The sequence below is a fragment of the Pagrus pagrus genome (genome assembly GCF_965226575.1).
Source record: "Pagrus pagrus genome assembly, chromosome: 20".
In the NCBI taxonomy this organism is placed as follows: domain Eukaryota; kingdom Metazoa; phylum Chordata; class Actinopteri; order Spariformes; family Sparidae; genus Pagrus; species Pagrus pagrus.
Window position 1 is genome coordinate 8,984,919 of NC_140207.1, and position 23,758 is coordinate 9,008,676.

Consider the following 23,758-nt stretch of genomic DNA (forward strand, 5'->3'; position numbering starts at 1 on the left):
CATCGGCTGCAGTTTATTCTTATCTGTCATGCTTATTTTTATCACTGCCCGTTGTTTTTCTTCCTCTAGCCGATGCACTTTCCCTCATTATCCACTTCCGACCCGAGCGACCCGCTCCTGACCTCGGAGAGACACAACAAGAAACGCTGCTCGCAGACACAAACGGGCGCACACACTCCCGAGCGCTCGGCTCTCGATGACTCACCCAACCATACGCGATAAGTCGTGAAACTGCAACACTCACTGTCAATAAACAATGGCACAAAGACAGCACCCATTGGTGCTCGAGGTGCTAAATTAGCAACAAGTTTTTCCTGTGCAGAGCTTCAGGCTCGTGACTAGCTTCATTTGTTTGCACACCAACTGCGAAAGTGTGAAAGAGCTTCAGCAAAACAGAGCCGGAGCGGAGTTACATGAACGCGAATGTTTGCATATGTAGAACATGAGCCATAGTTGAGGCAGATTATGGTGTCAACATGAGGAGGAGGTGCTGTGATGAACTGCAGCACATGCTCCCCTTCTGTCAAATAGTTTAATTTATTGCTGATTCCATTAGCTGAAACATATACTTTCCCACTGTACACTTACTCATATTCCAGGTGTTCCCTATCATCTGTGTCCTGTCGTTTGGTCAAAGAAAAACCCGCCTTCTAATTCTATCTGTTGAAGAAGTATTTTAAACATTTAGAAAAGCAAGAGCCAAGCTGCTGCCATGCTTTGCTCTAACCCCCGCACCCACCCTCCAACCCTCCATCTCCACTGAGAAAGGGCTCACTGGAAATAAAGCACCGGAGATCAAAATAAGGTTTGAGCCAGATGCTTGGAGCTGGTCCTGTCAGTGGTGGAATCATCATGGTGCGCCTCCGTCTCTGCTTTGCCTTTTGAAGTTATGTTCATACCTTTGGCCCAAGGTGCAGTCCAGATGTCGGGCTGCATGCAAAGACTTGCAAAGCAAAGGGGTACAGATAGAGAAAACCAGGGGAAGACAGTCATCCCGCTCGCTCACCATTTGGTTCTGGGGGTCATAAAGTTTGGAATCTCTTTCCCAATATATTGAAAATATTAACAGTTCCATCAAAATGAAAGATTTTCAAAACCTGCACCTGGTAACTACGACTCCAGAGTGAAGACGGAGCATGTCAAACATCAGCAACACAAATACACAGATTTGAGGCATCAACACATCAGCATACGCATTCGATCAAGCCTGACTTGTGACAAAAAGAACATCCTGCCAAGAAAAACAGCTCAGCGGTGCCAACAAAAGGATGGAGAGGGTGGCAGCATACCTTTAGCCTCGTGCCTCCATCAAGTACCGAGCAAACACACAAACAAATGACCAACCCAACAGCTCTGGGAAACATGTGACATTTGAGGGAGGAGAGCTTACAGGCTTTTCAGTAACTGACAACGAAGCTAATCTCATATTATTAGTTTGTCCGTGTAAAAACGCATGTTCATGATTTGTCTTGTCAAATATGTCATGTCCTTCATCACTTTTTGGCCAAAATATGAATAGATTGAAACCTACGGCGTGTTTTTTTTTTTTTTTTACCATTGCTCAGTTAATCTATTAATGCTGCTTCTAAGTGATGCAAATTGGAAGTGAAGCAAAAAGAAGAGCTGCAACAAAAACTCTGCGACAATAAATTAGGAAATAAGGGGAGGCAACTCATCCGCACAGGATGACCACAAATATCCATATTTATCCATATATATAAAAATATGTCAACATATACAGGAAGTCACAACAACAGCTGGGTTTTGGTGTGATAAAACAAGACATTTAAAGGTGCAGTATGTAGTTTTGGGGATGTTAATCAGAAGAGAAAGATCTTCATTGACTGAATAAACTGAATAAACAAACTGACAATAAAGGACAACACAACTTCATACTGTTTTACTTTGTTTACATTTGGCGGACCCTGCCACCTTTCCAGCTTCAAATAGTACTCAGGGGACCTTATTTTCCTCTGAGAACAGCTTCTTTATTCAGTTATGGAAAAGATAAGTATTAGAGTTTGTATTATTACCTCATTAATATTGAAAATATTAAAATTCAGAGTTTGAATTTCTTCTCCAAAACAGCATAGTGCCACTTTGAAGAGCTCACCTTGCAACCCTGGTTAATAATGCTCATTATTGTTAAAATTGTCCTTTATTAAAAAATTGCATTACCTGTTTTGACTTCTCAGTACTGTCACAGTTTTATTGATTAGTCATTTTGCGAGACAACAGTCAAGCTGCTAAAATAAGTCAAGGAATGGTCGTCAGAAGAAGCTCCTCAGGCTTCAACTGCCGTATTGACAGTCTTAATTGTACCCAGAGGAATGTAAGGACGTATAGTTCAAGAGGTTCCAGACATGTGAACTCTGTTCTCTGCAAATATCTCAAGAAAATCTACGTCTTTATAGTCCTCGTAACGAGTACCTGCCTGTTAAACCGGAGGAGCGTCAACAAAACATGCGACAACCGCAGCTTTTGTGCTTGGCTTAAACCTGTGCTAAATGCAGCCCTGTTATGATGGAGAACTGTACACTGAAAAGAGCTCAGACCTGATTAGCTGGTCTGATTAACACACTGGTATTGCGCTTGAGACAGTGTGTAAAATTCTGTCTGGCTTGACTCATTATCAGCAGTGATCAGAGGCAGGTCCATCATGGCCTTCTGTCAGAGCGGCTTAACCCCCCCACGACACTCGGGATTAGACACAGCCTCGGCGCCACTCAACAGACCACTTGTCCTCTCTGCCGGGGTGCCGTACCCCTAAAACTCGACCCCTCCCCCGCCACATAACCCCTGTTAGACGGCAGGTCAACGCATGCCCGTCATTAACCTTGTGGTTCTTATTTGTGTTACTCGAGGTAGCTCTCAAAGTGTTACTTCATGCAGAGGTGGCAGATGCTATTAAAAACAGTCCGGCTCCTGCTGCTGATGGTCAGTGGAGGAGGTGCGATGATTAAAAACAGATGTTTTGCTGCAGACCTGCGGCACACAGTTACTGATTGTGTGATTTCAGACACAAGGTGCAATAAAGGCTATGACAAAGAGGTGTTTTGTGAGAATATCACATGGGTGTTGATGCTTACTTTGCCTACTATCTTCTTTTTTTAACTCTTGTGATACTCTAATTACAGCAGGACTACTGTGCCAGGAGTGAAGACAATGATCCTTTTTGTTGGACAGTGTGGTTAAAAACAGGAACAATACTCCCCAAAAAGTCCCTCCCTACTCTCTTCCCCTCTGATCATGGTCAGATCTCTTGCGGGGAGTTGATGCATGCTCGCAGCCAGTGTTATCTAGCCGACCTTGGATCCGAGGAGCAAGAGTGTAGCAGGGCCAGGAGCCCACAGAGAGAAGTATGTGGGGGGCTGTCCAAATGTTGCAATGCCTCAAAAAAGACTCGGAGCGAGAGTTTACAGCGCATTTACTGTCTATTATGACAAACAAGCACCATCTATGTGGCCTTGTTCAACATGAATTGGTGGGAGCGTGCAGATTTTGTGCACCCTGCCATCTTATTGATGTTGCTGTTGTTGCTAAATGCAGCCCTTTTTCCAAGCGTCATCTATATCACTGATCTTCTTTTGACCTCCTGCCAAACTGGTAGTTCTGAAAATGGATCTCTTCCTGTGTGATCCTTTCTGAAAGCCTGTGCCAATTGTTTGTTCCCAGAAGTTTTTTTCTTGCCCTCTTCTTTAGGGACCTAATCATCAAGACAGTCGTGAAATGCAACTAAAAAAAATCTGTTTAAAAAAGGTTTATCATCATTATATAACCTTTTCGCCCTATAGCTTTTAAATTCTGTGATAAAGTCCCAACTTTGGCAAGCGAAAACATGTTGGTAAAGGTTGACTTTGATGGATAAAGCAATAAAGGTCACCAGCTCACTATCGAGTAACATTTTGTGATTTTTGATAACATCAGCTATAAACAGGCTTTTGCTGTTGCTTGTTGGCAAACTTTGTTTTCTGCTGACCACAACACACTCACAATGAGCAAACACTTCAAGAGAGGGTCTGCCTTCAGACACAAATAAAATAAGATTTCACAAGTATTGCTTTTGAAAGCCTTTTTAGCCTTTATCCAATAGAACAGCTGTAGAGTAAGACAGGAAAAGGTGGAGAGAAGGGAAGACATACAGCAAAGGGCCCAAGGTGTTGGAATCGAACCTGGACAGTTACCTACAATTGATCATGTGTAATGAGAAGAAAAACAGGCTTCTAAAATGCCCAGTCATGTGTTTGCAATACATTGGATGACACAACATCTTGGCTATTTTTAACATGTTCAACAATTGTGACATCTAACTATTAAGCAAGGGATCTCTGTCTGTGTGTCTGTCTGTTACTCGCATATCTCGAGAACGGTTCATCAGATCTACATCAAACTCGGCAGGTTTGTCACTGAGGACCCACGGAAGCGCAGTGTTGAATTTGGTGCAATTTGGAAACGCGACACTTTCAATATTAATTAATTTGGAAAAAACAGTGAACACCACTTTGTGCAGTAGGGGGGCATGGCTTCAGTGCTCTGACTTCATGGCTCTACAGTGATCACTCTCGTGCGATGTCTTGGGGACGCAGACGTAAACAAAATGGAGGTTAGCTTGGTGCAACAACTTGCTGTAGTAATGTGTTGTAGTGAGAGAAACACAAACGAGTCTGGATGACTCACAGGTTTTCTATTCTTCAGCAAGAACCAGAGGTGATATTTTGAGTTTCTGTCAGCAGTAGTATGCTAGCTAACATTAGCCTCAAGGGCAAGACAAAACATGACAAACAAAGAACATGATTCAGTTTGTCAGATTTTACTTTGTGGGCACTTCACTGTAGCCAAAAATTCCTCATTTAGTTAAATATTCTGGAGCAAATACAAGACACACATCTGGTGAAGTTCAGAGCAGAAAGGGACTTTGGCTCCAATTTATCAATAATGTCTCACGAGAGATTGTATTACGATATATTCCAAATTGTCCCACCCTGCAGATGTGGGACACTTCTTGACTGAGACTGGCCCAAAGTGAGACATTAAAAACATAAAAAGTGAGACTGTGATCTGTTATGCTTCTTGGCACCAGAGGCAAGCAGACTCTGATTCTCATGTTGTTCAACTCTGATTGGTGCATTCAAATACCTGACACAGCCAACTTCCACACTAAACCACAAACTGTTGGCACCTGTCAAACATTGTGCTTGAAAGACCCATGTTGACACTCAAACTGTTACCATAATCTGTGCTCTCATCAGCCGCTGGATTATCACAGCTTGGGGGGTGACAGACCTGTCTGTCTGCCTGCCTGCCTGCCTGCCTGCCTGCCTGTCTGTCTGTCTGGAGCCCACAGCTGCACACATGTAGCCGCCCTAACATGGCCGCTCCACTCTGCAGAGAAACCGTTGGCCTTGCAAGTCACAGCTCATCACACACAGACAGTGAAACGCAGGCGGAAGAAGGGGAATTCAGAGTGTGTATGGTGTATCTGTGATCGGTCAAGCGGTTCGGTTTGTGCTCGTCAAGGCCCCTGGGCAGAGAGGGAGACGGAGAGAGAGGGGTGAGAGGATGGGTGGTGGTCAGGCAAATGGGATATTATCTCTACTCCCTTGGGTGGGATCCAGGTCTTTGCAGGCATGATGAGGAGAGGAGGAAATTAAACCACTGGCTTTTGTGGCTGGTTTAAGGATCACAGACGGAGACAAAGGAAGAACGGAGGGGTACCTTATATAAGAGTACGTCAGTCTGCGTGTCTGTGTGTGCCGTCATGCTGGGTGGAGTGGGGTCGTCCGGTTTTCAGACTCGAGCCATATCGTCTTCCCAACCTCCGCTTGACCTTGATAAATCTCCGGCTTTGTAACTCAAACCTCCGGAGACAATTCTGTGTCACCTCTGAAGCATGTACTGTTGCCACTCATGTTGTTTTTCCTGTATGGCCGGCACTTTCACATCTGGGTGAGAAGTTTTCCCACACTATCAATCACAGATTTCACAGCCACTCAACTTGTTTTCTTCCCGTTTATTTTCCTCAGAACAGAATAATCATCCCTCCCCAGGACACCAAGTGACAAACGCTTCAATAAACTTGTCATCACTGTTTTGTTTTAATTTTCTGCTGTTCATATTAGCAGGGAATGATTGTATGCCTCTTGACATTTTGAATTAGATTATGACGAATGGGGTCTTCAATCATCTTTTTTTTCATTTGTCAGCAGCACTACTTTCATTTGCCAGAAAATTCATGCTCAAACCAGCCTGTGTCTTTTATCTTCCTCCTTGACATGATATATTCAACCGCTACTCAAACCTCACACCCAACATATGAATAACAGGTGAGTTTCATTCAAAGTCAATTCATAAGTGTCATGTCTTAGAAACTGACAATAAGTGCCACATGTAGTTTGATCTGCTTCATCTGATTTCAGTGTTTCGGCATCTAAGGGATGAACTTCAGAGAATTGAAACTTTTTTAAAAACACTAATTCTACAAATTAAAAAGGCACTGACATAAAATCCCCTGCTAATAAGGACAGTAAGTTCCAAACTAGGACCCTGAAGTGACCCAAAACATAAAGTTCATACACAAGCAGAAGGAAACACACTATATGATACTCCTGGACATATTAAAGGCAATATAATGGCAACTCATCACAGAAACAAGCAAACCTCTATTGAACTCTATTGAAAAAAGTCAATAAATTAACTTCAGTGCATGCCAGGAGTGAGGCAATGAAAAAATAAACTGAAAAACATGCTTCATTTGACAGATATGGATTGTAAAAGTCATTTGGCACCCTTAAAAACACTAATTTTACCAATTACAACAAGCTCTGACAGAAAATCCCCTGCCAATAAGTTCCAAACTAAATTATCCATGGCCGTGAAATGACCCAAAACATAAAGTTCATGCACAAACAAAAGAAAATACATGATACTGAGCAAACCCAGCTATCCTGGACACATCAAAGGCAATGTTATGACATTTAATCCCAGAAACAAGCAAACCGCCATTGAACTCCATTGAAAAAGGTCAACAAATAAACTTCAATGCATTCCAAGGGTGAGACAGTGGAAAAAAACAACAACAAGACATGCTCCACTTGACAGATAGGGATTGTAAAAGTCATTCGGCATCGAAAGAAATTAAATTCCTCACAAAATCTCAGGGATTTGGTAAAATAATCCCTTCATTCTAACATTATATGGCTGCAAAATCGTGCTGTAGCAGTAATAGCAACTCAACAGTCAGTTATAACCAACTATCTCCATAATAACCACCATCAATAGCGTGCAGGAGATATCATGTTGTGATGATACAACCCTTAACTTCCGCTCACAATAGATAAATTGCTTTGCAATTATGGCTGCATAATTACCATCTCGTTAAGATTACGGGGATGGGCTGCAGGTGATTGCACCTTATGTGTGATTTACTGTCTGACGAAAAAACATCAGCGAGGCGAAGAAGCGCTGGAAGACTTTTCGTTCCACTTTTCTCTCCCCCGCACCTCCCCCAAGTTTTGCCATTTGCTCCTTTAAAGTTTGCACCTGACAGCCTGCTGCAACACGGAGAGCGCTACAATTGGCTTATAAGCGCAATAACCCATGCATGAGTGTAGAAGTGCTCATAATAGCGAGAAAAAGAGTCGCAAATTGTCCGATAATGTCCTACCTTTTTCCTGCCTCTGCCCGGGCTGAAGGCACCGATGTGACAAGTTTAATCCGAGAAGTTGATTTTCTTTTTTTTTTTTTCCTTTTTCTTTTTCTAATTATTATTATTATTCCTTTGCAGACTTCACGTACAGAGAGTCATGCCTCCAGACAATCTTCAGATCCATCGCCTGTTTCTGCAGAGAAGCGATCCTGCTTTCACACACGGAGCTCTCGCGCAGCCAGCCAGCCAGCTCGCTCCAGCAGGCACCTACAAGTAAACTGAGCCCCTCCAGCGGTGACATCACAAGTCACTATGGCAACTCTGACTCCACCCCGGACCGGAGCTGAACTTACCTGTCTGACTACCTAACATTTCATAACAAACCCTTCCCTCTCTCTCTCCCTGGTCTCTATGATCATGAGTGCACAGCACACACACACAGATGTTTGTTAGATAATCTCTTTATGAATAAAATAATCACACACACACACACAGACACACACACAGACACACACACACGCACACAACCAGGTTGAAAGCCTTGCGGTAACACAACACCATCATCCCTTCTGACTGATATTAGATGCAAATTCATGAGTTTATGATCGGTGCAGTGGATTGAAAAGAGCACCTCCTGAGAAGGGTTTTTGCTTTGCATGTGTGCAGGCTGTGCTGTGTGGGCTGGTCTGAAAACAGCACACAAAATCCCTCTTGCACAATGCCTTCGCACCACTGCCTGGAGCTCCCCTGTGGCTCGGTGCCAGTCTCACCATTACTTCAATTGTTTTGGCTACAAAGCCAGCCCCGCCACTCCCTTTTGTCTCCTCTGACCCGGAGCAAACAAACAGACAATGACCAGGTGAGCCAAATGTCCACCTTAGTGGCTCTCGTATGCGCTGCCCTCCCCCATCAACTCCCTTGACTTCACAAAGCTGAGGCACGAGGACACTTTGTAATCAGTAAAAAGCTCCAAAGCAACACAGGGACGTGTGCGCTTAACGCATCAGAAACCAGACCGAACCTATTGAAGACCCATCGTGGCGCGTAAAAGACAGTTCAAACTGGTTCGCATGTTTTCCCACTGCTCCACAAAAACACCACCTCACAGTTTCAAAGCAGCTGTGGGAGGGAAACGTGACAGGCAGATTTATAGGATAGACTTCGCATTCAACCTGCGGCAAAAAGGAGAGGAGGAAATAGTTGTGCAGTTGCATGGTTGCCTCAGTCTGCAAAGGAAAATAAAAATACCTCCAACTCCAAGATTGGACAGAAGCACTTAGAAATCCACGTGATTCTGTCGGAACAGAATTATCTATGTGCCGTCTCACTTTTATTTTTATTTTCATTTAAAATAATTAGTTAAATGTTTCTGCAGAGAGTTGGATAATTGAAGATCGACACCACTCCTTCATGTGCATGGTAAATACGGCATGCAGCTGCCGTTAGCTTAGCATAAAGACTGGAAACTGCTAGCTAGGATGAATGCATTAAAAATTAAACTGAACTGAAAAACCGGCTGGTGTTATTAAAAAAAGGTTTATTAGACCTAAATACATTAGATGCTCAAAACAGCTGCCTCCTGCTGGAAATAACATGGATGATTTTCAATGACAACAAAAACAATGTGCTGAAAGACACTACAACAGTCCTTAGAGCTTCAGGGAACAGCAGAGTAAGAGCAGCACCATTTAGTATATCTTATTTTGCTGCAATCTCTTAAATGAATCAGATCATCCTAACAAGTTGAGCCCAAACACACAGCAACATCACACACCAAAGCCTCTGTCAACCCACTGACCTGCTCTCGCAGTCGCTCCTGGTGGCCCATGATCGCTGAGGCATGATGGGGGTATTTTTGCTTCAAATGCTCTAGGAAGGCCTCCCTCTTCTTGTCCATATCGGACGGCTGCATAGCCAGGATCTCTCGGGAGCCGCGGGCCCCCCCTAACGTGTGCCTTCGAGGGACGGTGCGGCTGCCTTTGGCGTCCCCTCTCGAATGGGCCGTCCCATTTGGGGAGGCCTGTCTGCGGCTTACGTGCTCGGCGTCCTCTGGGGAGGTTACCTTCAGGTTGCTTTTGGTTTGTTCTGAGGGGACACAGAGACAACGGGGTCAAAACACATGTGATGTACTGATGTTTTGACATCAACAACAAGTGCGTGCATGTATGTTATTCTTCAGGTCATGAAGAGGGCAATTTCAACCATCTGTGGCCTAAAACTTTTCCGAAATGGAAGAAATTACGACTGTCAGCTCTCCTCTGTTACTATAACACACCCCATGAGAGAAAATCAGGAAACAAAGTGACTTTTTATGCAAAGGCATGTTAAATATTCTCTCCAGCAGCAACACTGACACAAAAATTATCTCATATGGAGTCGGCCCAGGTCATTACATATTCATGCTGTTTTGCATTTCAGCAATAAATCCATAATTTAATGTGACAGACACAATATTGGTGATGAAAACACAGAACTCAAACAGCTGTTCTGGCGTATTTCTTTTCAAAAAATGGCAAAGAAGTCCATTAATGTGAGGAGACATTAATGGAAAAAGTTGAAAAACGCAAATCCAGAGCAGCTGTTTATATTTCCAGAGCCTTGCGAGATTGAGCAAAAACAGACATTTTAATTCAAAAATATTGGGAGGAAATGTCTTTATTTATTTTTGATCCTCATGCTCCACTTGGTAATATGACATTAAGCATGTAGACAGCACATTTCTTAAGAGGGCCTGAGCCGTACTTCTATAGCAATTGGCAAATGTGCTCCTTTTATCACCCTTCTGCAACAATACGTGACATTAAAAAGGTGCATTACGTAAGAATTGGCCACTTTGAATTCATACTCCCAACAAATAGGGGCAGCATATGACCACGTACACTTTTTATACATCCATGCAACTGTTAGCTTCTTTAGCTCAGTTAGCCGTGCAGCTAGCCGGGCCACCAGGGGACTGTTGGTGCACAGAAGCTTTGGACTTTTCAGGTCTGGGGCTAGGTGGTAAGCATCAGTGGATAACTCTTCAACACAATACACAGATTGAATGTTTAATTGCACCTTTAAAGATGAAAATGTGGTTTTTAGAGCGGAACAGAGATAAAAAACAAACACAACCTCCTTTGGCACATGAACATCTCTGCACGTCTTTCTTATTTTGTCTTACAAATACAATACAATTATAATCCCTAAATCTGAAAGCTGTTAAGAGAAGGGAGGAGAAGAGAAGGGAAGGGAAGACAAGGAGGAGAGCCGCTCGAGTGTGAAAACAGAGGGGAAAGAAGCAATAAAGCAAGCTGATCTGCTGCCTTGTTTTCTAGACAGGCAGGTAGCGCTATAATGTGTACCTTTCAGAGGGTAATGGTGGAAAATAAAGGACCTCTTGCGGAGTTCAGCTCTCCAACAGTTGAAGGAGGATATTTCAAGTGATTTGCCACTATTTGGTGGGTGGTTTAATGTGGCTTCCCTTTTCTTCTCTGAAGGCTTGAAAGCATGCTGTGAACCACGGACGAAATAGGAATTGCTTGTTTGTCTCTCAAAGACATGTTGACTGAGATAGAGGACGCTTCATAGATTTAACTAGTGCAGCAACTTAGGACAGGAAAAAAAAAACAACCTCAAAATGCTTTGTAGCTGTTGTGATTCAACTTCTATTTGGTTTCCCGTGTCGTTTTTCCATCCGCTAAATTTTTGTGCACCTCACCTGCAGATCTTTTGAAGAAAACCCAAAAAACAGGCATCGTTATTAAGAAACACTACGTGGTCGTGCGTCACAATCAAGCCCCGTCACCATCAGCCCAACACCCCACACTGCTCAAGTTCAGAGCACTCTCATGTACTCCCAATCCTATTTTTAACTCCCAAACACAGTCTCCCTACTGCTAACCAAATTACACTCAGCAGACAAAACAGACTCCAAACCTCCGAAGGATCCGAATTCATTTGCGGGTGGCATGTCAGAAAGCTCATTACCTTCCCCAAGTGTACAATCTTTGTCTTCATCTGCTATTTCCTCTTCCATTGCACTTTTGGGATCAACGGACAGCCACGGTGACGGTGAAAGAGTCAGGCTGGGAGAATCAGCTAACTGCTTGCTTAGAGATTCCAGACGTAGCTCACGTGGAAAAAGGGGGCTTGAGATAGGCCCTGCCCCACAGCCCCAGGATAGACTGGTGGGGATTTAGAAAGTCAACTGCATTCCTGGACACAGAGCGACTACAGCCCCTCACCCTCGGGCTGAAAGCTCCTCTGCTACCATGGAGTGGTCCCGGACTGAATGTAAATGTGTGTAAGACAGACACAGCATTGCAAAAAAAGAGGACAGGGACAAGAGGCGCATTATCTCCACTTCAAACTGGTCTGCGAGACAAACAGGTGCCAGTCAAACTGTCTGACACACATACATGTACATACACACACACGCACACACACACAGTCTGTTTATCAGGACTTTGTCTGCAAGCTGTCTCTTGTTTGACTCCCCGTCCCTGCAGAGGGGCCCACCAGACTCCAGCATGCATCCAAATGTGTCATAACCTACTTCTGAGCCACATCCAAACTGCTCTGAGCGCACGGCAGCCAGCTAATATGTGATCGAGTTATCTGATCAACGAGACAGACTAAGACAAGCGTCAGTCCTGCCGGGAGTGTTGTTTCCAATTAGGAAGCCTCGCGGGAGACACCACAGTCTTTGTGTTTGCTGCTATTCTCAGGCTTATAAAAAAAGCAACACTGTCCCGTTTGCCTGACAGTCAGCAAATATGCTCTCGGGCATCATACATTGTGCAAACACATGTCTATAGCTGATATATGTGTGTTTATGCAAAGGTCGAGAGGGGGATGGGATTCTGCACGGGATCATTTCTTTCGCAGCTGCCGATGTAGGTGACCGGATCTGCAGGAAGAAGGCGCAAATCGACGCACCTCAACAGGAAAACGTGAGGGGATCAATGGGCTAGTTTGTGGGCCATGTAATTGGAAGTGTTGGGGCGAGCCCATGAACAAACACAATGCAAGCAGCTGACGGATAATGTCTAACATATGGAGACATGTCTTGCTTTCCACCCACTTTCTGTCTGCTTTTGCTCGGCGCTCACATGCTCACAGGCACTCAGCCACAACACGCAGACTGTCAGGAGGCCAATAGACAGGGAACACGTCATTTAATTATACTGTGGAAGTGAGTTAGCATCATGCTAGTCTTTACACAGTTACCTATAATGTTCATTCGATTCCAAGCGTTGTTCTCTGTGCACAGACTTGACCTCATGCTGCCTGGTCTGCCTCTGCATAAATTAGTGATTTCCTATGTATCCCAGAATTATATGCAGAAAAACCCTCCAGAGAACATGTTCAGTAATGCCTATAGTATGAGCAGATGGTGAGAGCAACAGCTATAGCGTAGCAAACATGGTGTTTCATCCTTTTCTGATAGATTTCTCTCTGAATAATTGCTGAAAGTTCAGAAACAAGAACTTAGCTGAATCTCTTTGCTATAAAACTCCCCCCAAAAAGTGTAAGGTTGTTTGAAAATGCCCGTATCATGTTATATTGACTGACAGACAACGAGAAAACGAGTCCGAAGTCACCCATAACAGTGTTTTATTGTTGAATTTTTGAGCCTAGTCATTTCGCAAAAGTTACAACTATCCTTAAATATTTTATGATGTTTCAGTGGAGATGACAAACGACACGGGGCGAACTTAAAACTTTATATGTGATCAGAGTTTTTGCTTTGGGCGAACATTTACATTAAACAAGGGCCACTGTAGTTTTGGAGAAGAATTTTGATATTTACTATATTCATTTTTCCATAACTGAATAAAAAAGCTGTTCTCAGAGGAAAACAAGGTCCCCAGTTTGAAGCTAGAAAGGTGGCAGGGTCCGCCACATATAATCAAAGTGAAACAGCAATTGTGTTGTCCTTTAAGGTCAGTTTGTTTATTCAGTCATGAAAACAAAGAGACATTAAAACCTCAGTCTTCTACTTAAAATCTCTTCCGCAAAAAACCACAAAGTGCGCCTTTAAATATGTGACAATATATAATTCAGACTCCACTCACACAGTCCCAAATATGAACAAATCTGACGAAATGCCACTGAAATTCTTTAGCTTTCATCTTCTCCATGGCAGTTAGTGTCAGCGCGATGACACATACATCATCGCAACCAACCGACCGACCGACAGGTCAGCCTTGTCCAACCCAAAGTCATAATTAAAGCAGCTCCCTCCAAACCAACAATTACATCCCTGTGGTGTGAACAACCTGCCTCTTTGCACATTTACTGTCACCGTTCCAGGCCAAAAAATGACCTCCTTCCTCGCAGAGTCTCACGAGGGACCTGCAAGTGAATTGTGTCTCGCTCCAATAGCTCAAGAATGTCGCTCTCTCTTTCACAGCTGCCAGCGTTGAGTAAACGATGGTCCTCTTGGTTGAAAGACAATATGAAACACTTGCCTCATGAACACCCAGGTCTTATGAGGAGCAGGCCTCCTGCTGTTTGCAGTTACTCTCTGGTTGTCACTTATTTATGGAGGAATGTATCCCTGTGCGCACTCCCACTCTCCCCTACTATTACTGTCCCATAACTATGCAGTTAGATACAAAGCCCTGTTGTGTGCAATAAAAGCACGGCTCACATAGCAATACCCCGAAGCCATGCACAGTGCACACTTGACAGCACTGGTCCACTGTTCAGTATCTGACAGTATTTTTATTATGTTAAAGTTATCGGAGTTGCGTATCAGATGATCCGTTCATGTGGAACTGAGCCGAGCGCACAAAAAGGATCTTATTTAAATATGATTAGAATAAATTAAGCTTCCCATACACTGCAATAATATCAATTTCAACAACTCATTTGGACTGTTACCAAGACTTAAAATATGGTTTGTAAAAATGCTGCAGGGCTGAAATAAAAATGACCCATTACAAGATTGTTAGCCACGCTAGCACGGTGGCTCTCAGGATGTTGGTCCTGTCAGCAGGGCGGTCCACCGTTTTGGTGCAGACTGAAATATCTTCACAAATATTGGATTGTCACAAACTGATGTAAATCTGTTTTTGGTTCCCAGACAAAGAATCCTGACGATCCACTGATTTTCTTCTGGTATAACTATGAGGTTGACATTTGTGGTTTTGAATGAAATATCTTATCATTATTACAAGCCACAGGGCGGCCAAGGCAGTTTGAGTCCGCGGGGACATTTAAGTGGGGACCAAAACCGACTATTTTTCACTGGAAGTCGGACCATGTCCAGCCATTTTTGTGGAGTCCAAAACTAGGTGTTTTTTGTGGGAGGGCGGACCATCTCCAGGTGTTTTTTAGGGCGACCAAAACCGGCTATTTTCTTACACCGAGGCAGACCATCTCCAGTCATTGTTGCTGCAACCAAAACAAGTATCTTCAGCCGAACCCTGTTGTTTTCCTAACCCTAACCAAATGGTTTTGGTGTCCAAACCTAAGCAGAGCATGAGCACATTGTTATGACAGCTATTTGTTTAAAATATGGGTTCAACAGGTGGCCGATTCTCACATACTGCACCATCAAGACCAAAAACTAGAATAATGGTTTGAATAAACTGATAAAATCTGTTGAAATATGTTCCCATTCCTCTGAATCTTGTGCCTGAAGAAGATTTGTTTTCCCCATCATCCTTCCTGCGTCAGCCAGAGACCACCTGATCCATGCCCTTCACTTATCACGTTACTTTCTTCCGCCCACAGCCGGCGCTGCACACTGACCCTGCCAGGCTGCAGTAGAAGGCTAATGTGTGAGCCTGTGGAGGTGACCTGCTCAAAGCTCACAGTAAAAAGAAGCTGACTTCTACACCGACTTGTCGCTGATTGCTGATCTGACAGATAAGCTCTTTCTGTGCAGGTAACTGACACCAGAGTCTGAAAAAAAGCCCCCGCAATGCAGCCCGGCCACATTTTTCACACCATACACACACACACACACACACAGTACACAAACACAGTCATTCATGCTCTGACACTCACATGCAGGAAGTATCTGACTTCCGATCTGGGTATCTGTTTCGCTCTTTGCATGTTCGAGTCATAAAAACTTTTATCAGGCATGTCAACGCTTTTGAATTTTGCACACAATGGCAAAAACACAGCCTGCGTGAAAACGATTCCTGACAAAGAAGAAGGCGAAACAGAAGCCTTTCATAAATACGAGGGATTTCATTTCTAGTTTAGCCTGAGGCTCGCTCGCTGCCAAAGAAAATTGTCCACATATGAAATCCCACCAATCAGAGAGATCATTGTGAATGAGGCGACCTTCACCCCCGAGTCCTTCCTTCTAATAGGCTGCGGATCAGTGCTGCTTTGTTTTGATTCAGGACGTTGATTATGTGAGTTCCAGGTCAGAAAGTCACAATTCCTGGAGAACAACAGGCTGTTATGATCGAGTTTTTGTTTTACTTTCCGCTGTCTTGGCACGATAAATTCGAGTTTTCAGATAATTCAAAAACTCTCATATTTTCATGGTGTACTCTGTTTCTTCTCTCTGTGAGTTCATGTGTCCCGTTGATGCTCGCACTGTGAGAGCGTTCACCCTCAGCCGTGGTGTGCGTTCGGGACGCTGGTACTGTCACACTCTGAACTACAGTACAGTCAGCAGATACCATTGTTTCTCAACTGCCTCCTCTCTGGTTGTCCTCCCCATTAAAACATACAACTGTCCACTCCCGCAGGAATAAAATACCATACATGAATGAATAATACATATGGAGCTGACAAATGAAATCTCATTACTGTCTCACAAGAATTTCTTTCTCAGAGTCCAGATATCAGATTCCTCTGCTGATCTTTCTAACTCCTCGGCACACGACTGGTTTTCCTATTCGTCTCATAGTTTTGCATTTCTTCTTCTTCTTTGGTGTTGCCTTCTTCTTCTTCCTCTTCATCTCTTCATCATTTCAATCTTCTTCTATACAGTGTTATCCTCTTATTCGTCCCTCCTCCTTTTTATCATCTTCTTTCTCTTCGTCAATTTATTTTTCTTCTTCCTCCTCACCTTCTTTGTTGTTTTCGTCTTCTTCTTCCTCTCCTCTTCGTTGTGATCTTTGTCTTATTCGTCGCCGTCTATTTCTTCTTGTTGTTTGCCACCATCTTTTTCCTCTTCTTCTACTTCTTCGTCGTCATCGTGTTCTTGTTCTTCTGGCTCATTTTCACCTTCTTCTTCTTCGTTGTCATCTTTTTCGTCTTCTTCATTGTTATCGTCTTCTTCTTTGCCGCCATTTTCTTCTTCTTTGTCGTCATCTTTTTCTTTTTTTCATCTCTTCTTCCTCTTCCTCTTCATTGTCTCTTCGTGGTCGTCATCTCCTTCTTGTCTCCCATACATCCTCCCCTCTATCTTTCACCTAATGAGGCATCTCCCAGCTGCCGTGCCATTGTTAATGAACACCGGTCACCACCCTGTTGGACCACAGCAACATCTGTCTCAGCTCAGACTCGCAGACACCCCGACCTCTGTGGTACACACCCTGATCACGCTGCAACTTCCAATTAAGCTGCGTGTGTGTACGCGTGTATATATACAGTAAGAATGTGTGCGTACGTACCGTAGTTCAATACACGGGCCTGTCCAGACTTTTCCGCTCTGGTGGAGCCTTATAAACAGACAGGGCTGCCAACCTGACAGGCAGTCGGCCAAAAGATATGAGTTACAGACATGTGGTCTGGTGTGTGAGCGTGGGTGTCAGCGCTGGGAATAGTAGCCGCGGTGGGGCCGAGCGGACGTGATATCAAAACAGAAGCGAATGTGACAACTTGACTTAAAAATAGAGGTTAAACACATTTCTATCACACAGGAGACTCCCAGAATGTCCAAGTGAGGCTCTGTATTGTAGAGGTACTCAATGAGGCATGGCAAATTGATTTTACTGCTGCTTTACCTCCAAGTCGAATTGCTTATCCTGAGAGGGTGAGACTTGTAGATCTTTAACTCAAGTGAAATGTTAATAGCCTTCCTACTGAATGGACTACAACTTCGATAAAGTTTAACCCGGTCTTCGGGAACAAACGGAGCCTCTCTCTCTCCTCGTGATGAAAATGATACTTAAATCCTTGTTAGAGTCGCTCTAAACACGTCTGCAAATGTATCATTCTGCTCCTGGTCTCATCCCTCCTTCCCCGTCCTCTTTCTCCTGCCGTTGAACGACAAACAAAGCAAACAAGCGCAGGGGAGGTGAGAGACGGTTGCTGGCAGAGCAGGCCGAGCGCTGCTACTTCCCTCCAAGACAGCCAGAGGACAACTCAAACAAACAGCTCTGTTTATTGGCCGGCTCCGCTCATCAGCACAAACACCGTGTCTGTCTGCCGCCCCTCTCTGACACTCAATAGCAACGGATCAATCCAAAGCAAAACAACCTTGTCTATACCTAACACTTTGTTGCTGCTCTTGAGATGCACTGCATTTTCATCGCACCAGGGGGTGCTGTCGAACATGCACCAGGCATGTTGTGCAATGATCAGACACAAATTAGAGTGTGTGTGTGTGTGTGTGTGTGTGTGTGTGTGTGTGTGTGCCTCTGGATGTGAGTGTGTGAAAGAGAAAATAAAGAGGATGTGTGTCCGTGTGCCTCCTCAATCTTGCACAAGGAAATAAGCTCCGGAATATTTCCTTCGTCATTTATTAACTGAGACACTAAGTGCTGCTTAATGAAGCGCTGTGTTTGTTAGTGTGTCTCTGTGTGCAATTATGTGTGTGTGTGTGTGTGCACACAAGTGCACATGTGTTTGCCAGTAAGCCCCAGCAGTGTGTACACTTCATTAACTCGTGGCCAGAGTAGGTGTAAGTCAACCTAGCCACCGGCTCAGATGTCTGCCGGTCTCCCGTGACAACCGGTCTCTGGGCCAACAGTGAGGCCGGCGGCGTCCTGAGGGGAAGGGATGGAGAGATGCTGAGAACAGCTGCAGCTGGGAGGAGGAGGACGTCCACCCAGGAGCCACAGAGGAGGAGTTTGCTACCTCTTCTCCACCCCTGTGGAGGAGAAACTTTTTCTTTGGAGTACGAGTCGCTGCGAGGAGCAGAATCTAAAGTCTCTCTCCCAGGATAAAACATAAGAGGGCACCGGGCTAGAAAATATTTCACTGCGGTTAATTTAATCACAGCAAATCCCCAGTGTGACTGACTCATCTGTTTAACAGCCTAACAAGCGTAACTGAGGCAGTGTATCATTTAAAAATATTTCATACCAGTGCCGATTTGGTATCTGAGTATTAGGGCTGGGGTTTATACTACAGGACTATCGCCTCTTGAGGTACAAAGTAGGATTATGAGACAGAATGGGCCAAGGCTAGCTGCTAGGCATGCTTGCTTCAGCAGATATCTTTGCAAAACAATACATAGTTGTCTTACAAGATGTTGTCTTCACACTGTAGATACTTTTAGTTCACTTTTGAATGTTTTAAGCTAAAATTCGTACTTATTGCACCGTTAACACAATGAGATTTTTCATAAATAGTCATCAGTAATGTGGTTAAAATGACTTAGTGGGTGAAGACAAGTATTAGTACAAGTGGAACAGGCTGGTAAGTTCAGCAAATGACATCACTTAAACACCATTATCTTCATGCAGTGCTGCTGTCAGTAGTTATGGCAAGGTGGACCTAATAAACTTCTCCCTTCCTCTCGGGGAGAACTGATCCTTTAAGCCCAGAGCTGCCCCGGACTCCATCACCTCTCTGCCGAACTCTGGCCATGTAATGATACTTTCGCTGTGGATGGACATCAGCATAAGTTTTTGCTGCAGCCTGCAGAATGTTGCCTTAGTATTGCAACAGGCGTGAAGTGAGAGAAAGTTGAATTCTCAGGCATCTCTCCAACTGTGTACTTGTTGATAAGATATCTTGTATCTGGCTTTGGCAAGTTTTCTGTGTCAACAAATACAAACAAGTGCACACAGCAGAAATGCTCTCGTGATATCAACCTGCATTCAAAACAACACACCGGCACATAGGTACAGTAAATAAAAGTCTTACTCTGCTCCACAGGGGAAGCACCTGCTCTCATCATCAGGTGATAATTAGATAGAGGAAAACAATTTTTTAAGACAGATGTACATGAAGGCGAACTGGAGATATCACAGCAAAGTCCAAAGCAAATTAAAGCAACTTCCGTCCCCTTCGCCGCAGTGAGTTAACTATGCGTTCAGCCTGCACATGTCTCCCATTTAAATGTCTTTCAATACGCCTGCTCCCTCACAAGTTTATTAAAAAGTGATTGCGCTGCAATTGACTCTCCTCATAGTGATAAGCAGCTTAGGGCCCGGACTTGCCAGCCAGTCAATCATGTGTTCCTCACTTTCCCCTCTGCACTGCGTATCTCTTCCTCTCCCTCCCCTTTTCCTCTGCATGCTAGCACAGCGCAACCGGCGTAAACTTAAAGCTTATTACGACCCAACAGCTCGGGAAGGCAATGAAAAATGAAACATGTTGCTAAATTAAATAACACCAAATCTGCATTTGTCACAAATTCATTGTTTGACATAAGGCCGGACAATATAGGTGTGTTATTTTAAAAAAGTACCGCTCAAACACCTCTAAGCTACTCAGATTGCACTATATTCTCCGAGTAGCTCTGTTCTCTGCATTTTAGAGAGCTGATGAAGCTGAGTGGCTCCAGCCCGCTTTGGAGAGGCGGGTGCTGCTGGAGCTGATAAGTGATGCAGGTGGCGGAGGGATGTGAAATGGGCCCCGTGGAGGGGGAGCCACTCTGAGAATCCTGGGAACACTAGTGCCTCTGTCCCAGTCTTTATCTGCGAAACCTGCTGTGTGCTGTCCGTGTGTCTACGGCTGTGTGTCCCCGTATGGATGTGTTTGTGTGTGGGTCAGTGGGTGGACTGTATCCAAGCTTAAGGCTCTGTGGAGCAGAAGGTGCTGGAAGGTTTGTGAATGTGGACCAGCTTGGCCAGACCTATTCAGAGGGAGGGAATAAATGCCTTAATGCATTAAGTGTGTATAAACTGTAACAGTGCGGGCTAAGTGCTTTCTTTCCCCTCAGTGCTTTGTGTAAAAAATGGGACTGTTAATGATCTGTAGTTCACTTAAAAAACACTAAAAGTGCTTTGTACGGTTATGTAAATATTTGCAAGATCGGTAAGAGGAGATTTCTCGGCGGTATCACAAGAATGCAGGTGATCAACACAAGCTTTTTTACAGTGTGGTTGCAGCGATGGAAATGTTGCAGCTTTCCCATGAGAGCGAAGGAGAAAAAAAAACGGAGCGCCTGCAAAGTTTAATAGTTTCACCACAGTGGGGCCATAATGCACAGCCAGGCAGGGATCGGGTCACGGGGTGTTTGGTTGGCAGATTTTCTAAGTGGGAACAACGCTAACTGCACAGCGGTGCCACTGATTGATTTTTCTCACATGAAACAGTTACCTGCAATCATGTTGCCTCTGTACTGTAATTTTCTGCAACAGTTGAGAAGAATTTCATATGTAAGACCTGATTAGACACCACACAAAATTGCTCAACTCCCTGCTTTTTTCCTTTCCTTCAGTCTGTTTGAATCTTCGAATTGTTCAAACGTTCAAAGATCAACTGAAAAAATATGTAAAGCATGTTATTAAATAGCAGTTTTGACATTATGATGTCTGCTAACCAGCTAGCCCTGTCCTGTCCTGGTCCAAAGCTCCTGTACTAGTGGTGTAAACGCCAACACTCCCCCGGTTCCTAAGCTCTCAGTCTGAACCGTTAGCTGCACTGCTAACTGAGCTAACTAACTAATGGCAGCTACAGTTAGCAGCAGTTAGTGGCTACTCTAGTGACATGCTGCCCCCTATTTGTTCTGTATGAAATTTGACAGGTTATACAGAACAGTCTGTCACAGTTTGCTCTGCATTGAGGTCACAATTTTCAACAGCGATGAAAAAGGCCACTGTCACGGCTCCTCAAAGACAACAGTCGAAGCGAATTTAAAATGTCCCACTGGCATGACCTCTCTGGCTTGTTATGGGTGCTTAGGACTGCGCGGTCCATACCAAACACTGCAAAGTAGAAACTATTCATGTGGACAGGCACAAAGCCATTCCTTCAAGTGCTATTAGGTTAGTTAAATGCTAATTCCCTTAGGGCTAGATTTATAAAGCTCTCTCCTCTTTGGGAGAGTCAGCTCCGCTTACCCTTTGCTCTGTGGCAGAAAGCGGGAACAGGTCTGAAATATATTTGTTTTAACACGGGTCTAAAAATAACCTCGGGAAAAAGCACACAAGACACAACGGCTCCATGATTTTGAGGGGAGGAAAAGACATTTTCAGAGATCCTACTATTTCAGCCTCAGGAGCTGGCCAGACTCAACCGGCCTCCCGAGTTCTCTGATTGGTTATTAATGACATCATCCCAAGGGCCGGTCCTCCTCCCAGCCCGACGATGTCATCAGTGCTGAAGCATCTCAGTGATGTAATGCAGGGAGGGCCGCGACAAGCGCTCAAGTAGCACCCCGTCTTTCTTCCAGCGCCTTTCTCTATTTCCGCCTCCTGTATCTCCTCTCCCATCCTCCATCTCCATCTTTTCATTATGCGCTTTCCGCTCATCAGCTGCGTCCAGATAAAAAATCCCTTCCCACCTGTTTATTAGCGCTCGAATACAGGGCACAGAGATTTGCAGTTAAGCCCGGAGCTATTAAGGGCTTTTAAATGGCTCCTAAAAAGACGAGGAGAAATGACAGAAGGAAAGCATTTACATTTCCTAATCCTGTCTGTGTCCTGCAGCTGTAATTAAAATATGGATCAGAGATCACGCCCGCTTTTCTTTCCCCACAAGGTGTGAGTACAGACATGAAAACCCAGGTGGGCATGACATCATTAGGTTGTAGTTAGAGCTGCTCCGGATAAAAAGGCCCTTCTGTGGATACATACAGCTACAAGACGGGGCGTAATAGGATCGCCTTCACCACGGATACAACTCAACAAAGTGGCACAGCAAACACACGCACATGTGCAGTCCTACATTTGAGTGTTATGTCAGTTTGTTCCCATTTTGATGTATTCAGACCATTTCATCTTTTTTTGGCAAGACCTTTGCATCTGTTTTTTAATCACAATTTGTGAGAGTGTGTGTGTGTGTGTGTGTGTGTGTGTACATACGTGTCCTGGGCAAACATCCAGAGCTCAAGCGGATTAGTGAGGGGACTCTACCCTGATCAAAGCAGCGCAGGATCCAGCTTACTGGGGACATACTGTGTTACACATAACCCCCATGGAAATGATACTGTACATGCTGCAAACCCATAGATGAACAACTGCAGTGCAGCAGCAGACCCTTAAAACCGAGCAACTTAACAAAATCTTCCTATCGTCGAGACAAATGGAAATCAGAGATGTGACACTCGAGCTAAGTGCTGTCATCAAGTGTGAAGTGCGCAGCTGCTCCTTTGAAACTGTACTGGTTCACAGTCCAAAGAGAATCTGAGTACTGAGGAGAGATTTTTCCCCTCACATGTGGATTTTTGGTTTAGAGTTTACAACAAACTCGACAACAAAATGAGAAGCAGTGCAGCAGAATAAAGCAAAAATCAATCGTTCTTTGGGTCTACGGTGCCTGAGTCATTTAAAAGCACGTGCCGGTCAAATGGAGCAGTGGTGGACTCGTGATATTTGAACGGCGAGGGCAAAAAAAATAAATAAAGGGCACCAGCTCTATGTTGTGGGGCAAACGCACACAAAATGTGATGCATTTATAGTAAACTGGAGGGGCACCCTCGAGGGCACTTAACCATGTTTTATCTGCAATAAGGGCATCCAAGAGGGCACTTTGACGTAGGGGCACCAGGCCCAGACAGATTACTGAACGCAACAATTAAACACAGGCCAAGACGTCAGGGATGTCAAGGGCTCCACAAAGAGACATAAAAGTAGTACAAAGAGGCATATAACTAACACAAGGGGACAAAAAAAGGCTACAAGGAGAAACAAAAGTACCACAAAAAGATACAAAACAACTACAAGGGGACACAAAGCTATCACAAAGAGAGCAAAAATGCCTCTTTCAATCTGGGTGGGCTCCTATATAGAAGGGGTGGGTGGCCTTATTCATGTCCCATGTTTACCCAGTGGCCTGTTATCACAATAAGCAGTTTGAAGACCCACCTTTGCCTTA

The 23,758-nt window shown here is 44.3% G+C and overlaps 1 protein-coding gene across 16 annotated transcripts in view; it reads right to left on the bottom strand.

Annotated features, from left to right (window-relative positions):
* The window catches only part of kiaa1217 (KIAA1217 ortholog), a 117,462-nt gene that overhangs the window by 36,858 nt on the left and 56,846 nt on the right, over nucleotides 1–23,758 (bottom strand). For 13 of the 16 annotated variants that reach the window (XM_084340335.1, XM_084340321.1, XM_084340329.1 and 10 more), the window contains exon 2: nucleotides 9,444–9,730. In XM_084340335.1, the coding sequence (XP_084196461.1) occupies nucleotides 9,444–9,730 (287 nt within the window). Of the gene's footprint in view, nucleotides 1–7,663; nucleotides 7,972–9,443; nucleotides 9,731–11,614; nucleotides 11,714–23,758 lie in introns of those variants that run through there. The other 3 variants (XM_084340320.1, XM_084340322.1, XM_084340325.1) reach the window with 3 other exon arrangements.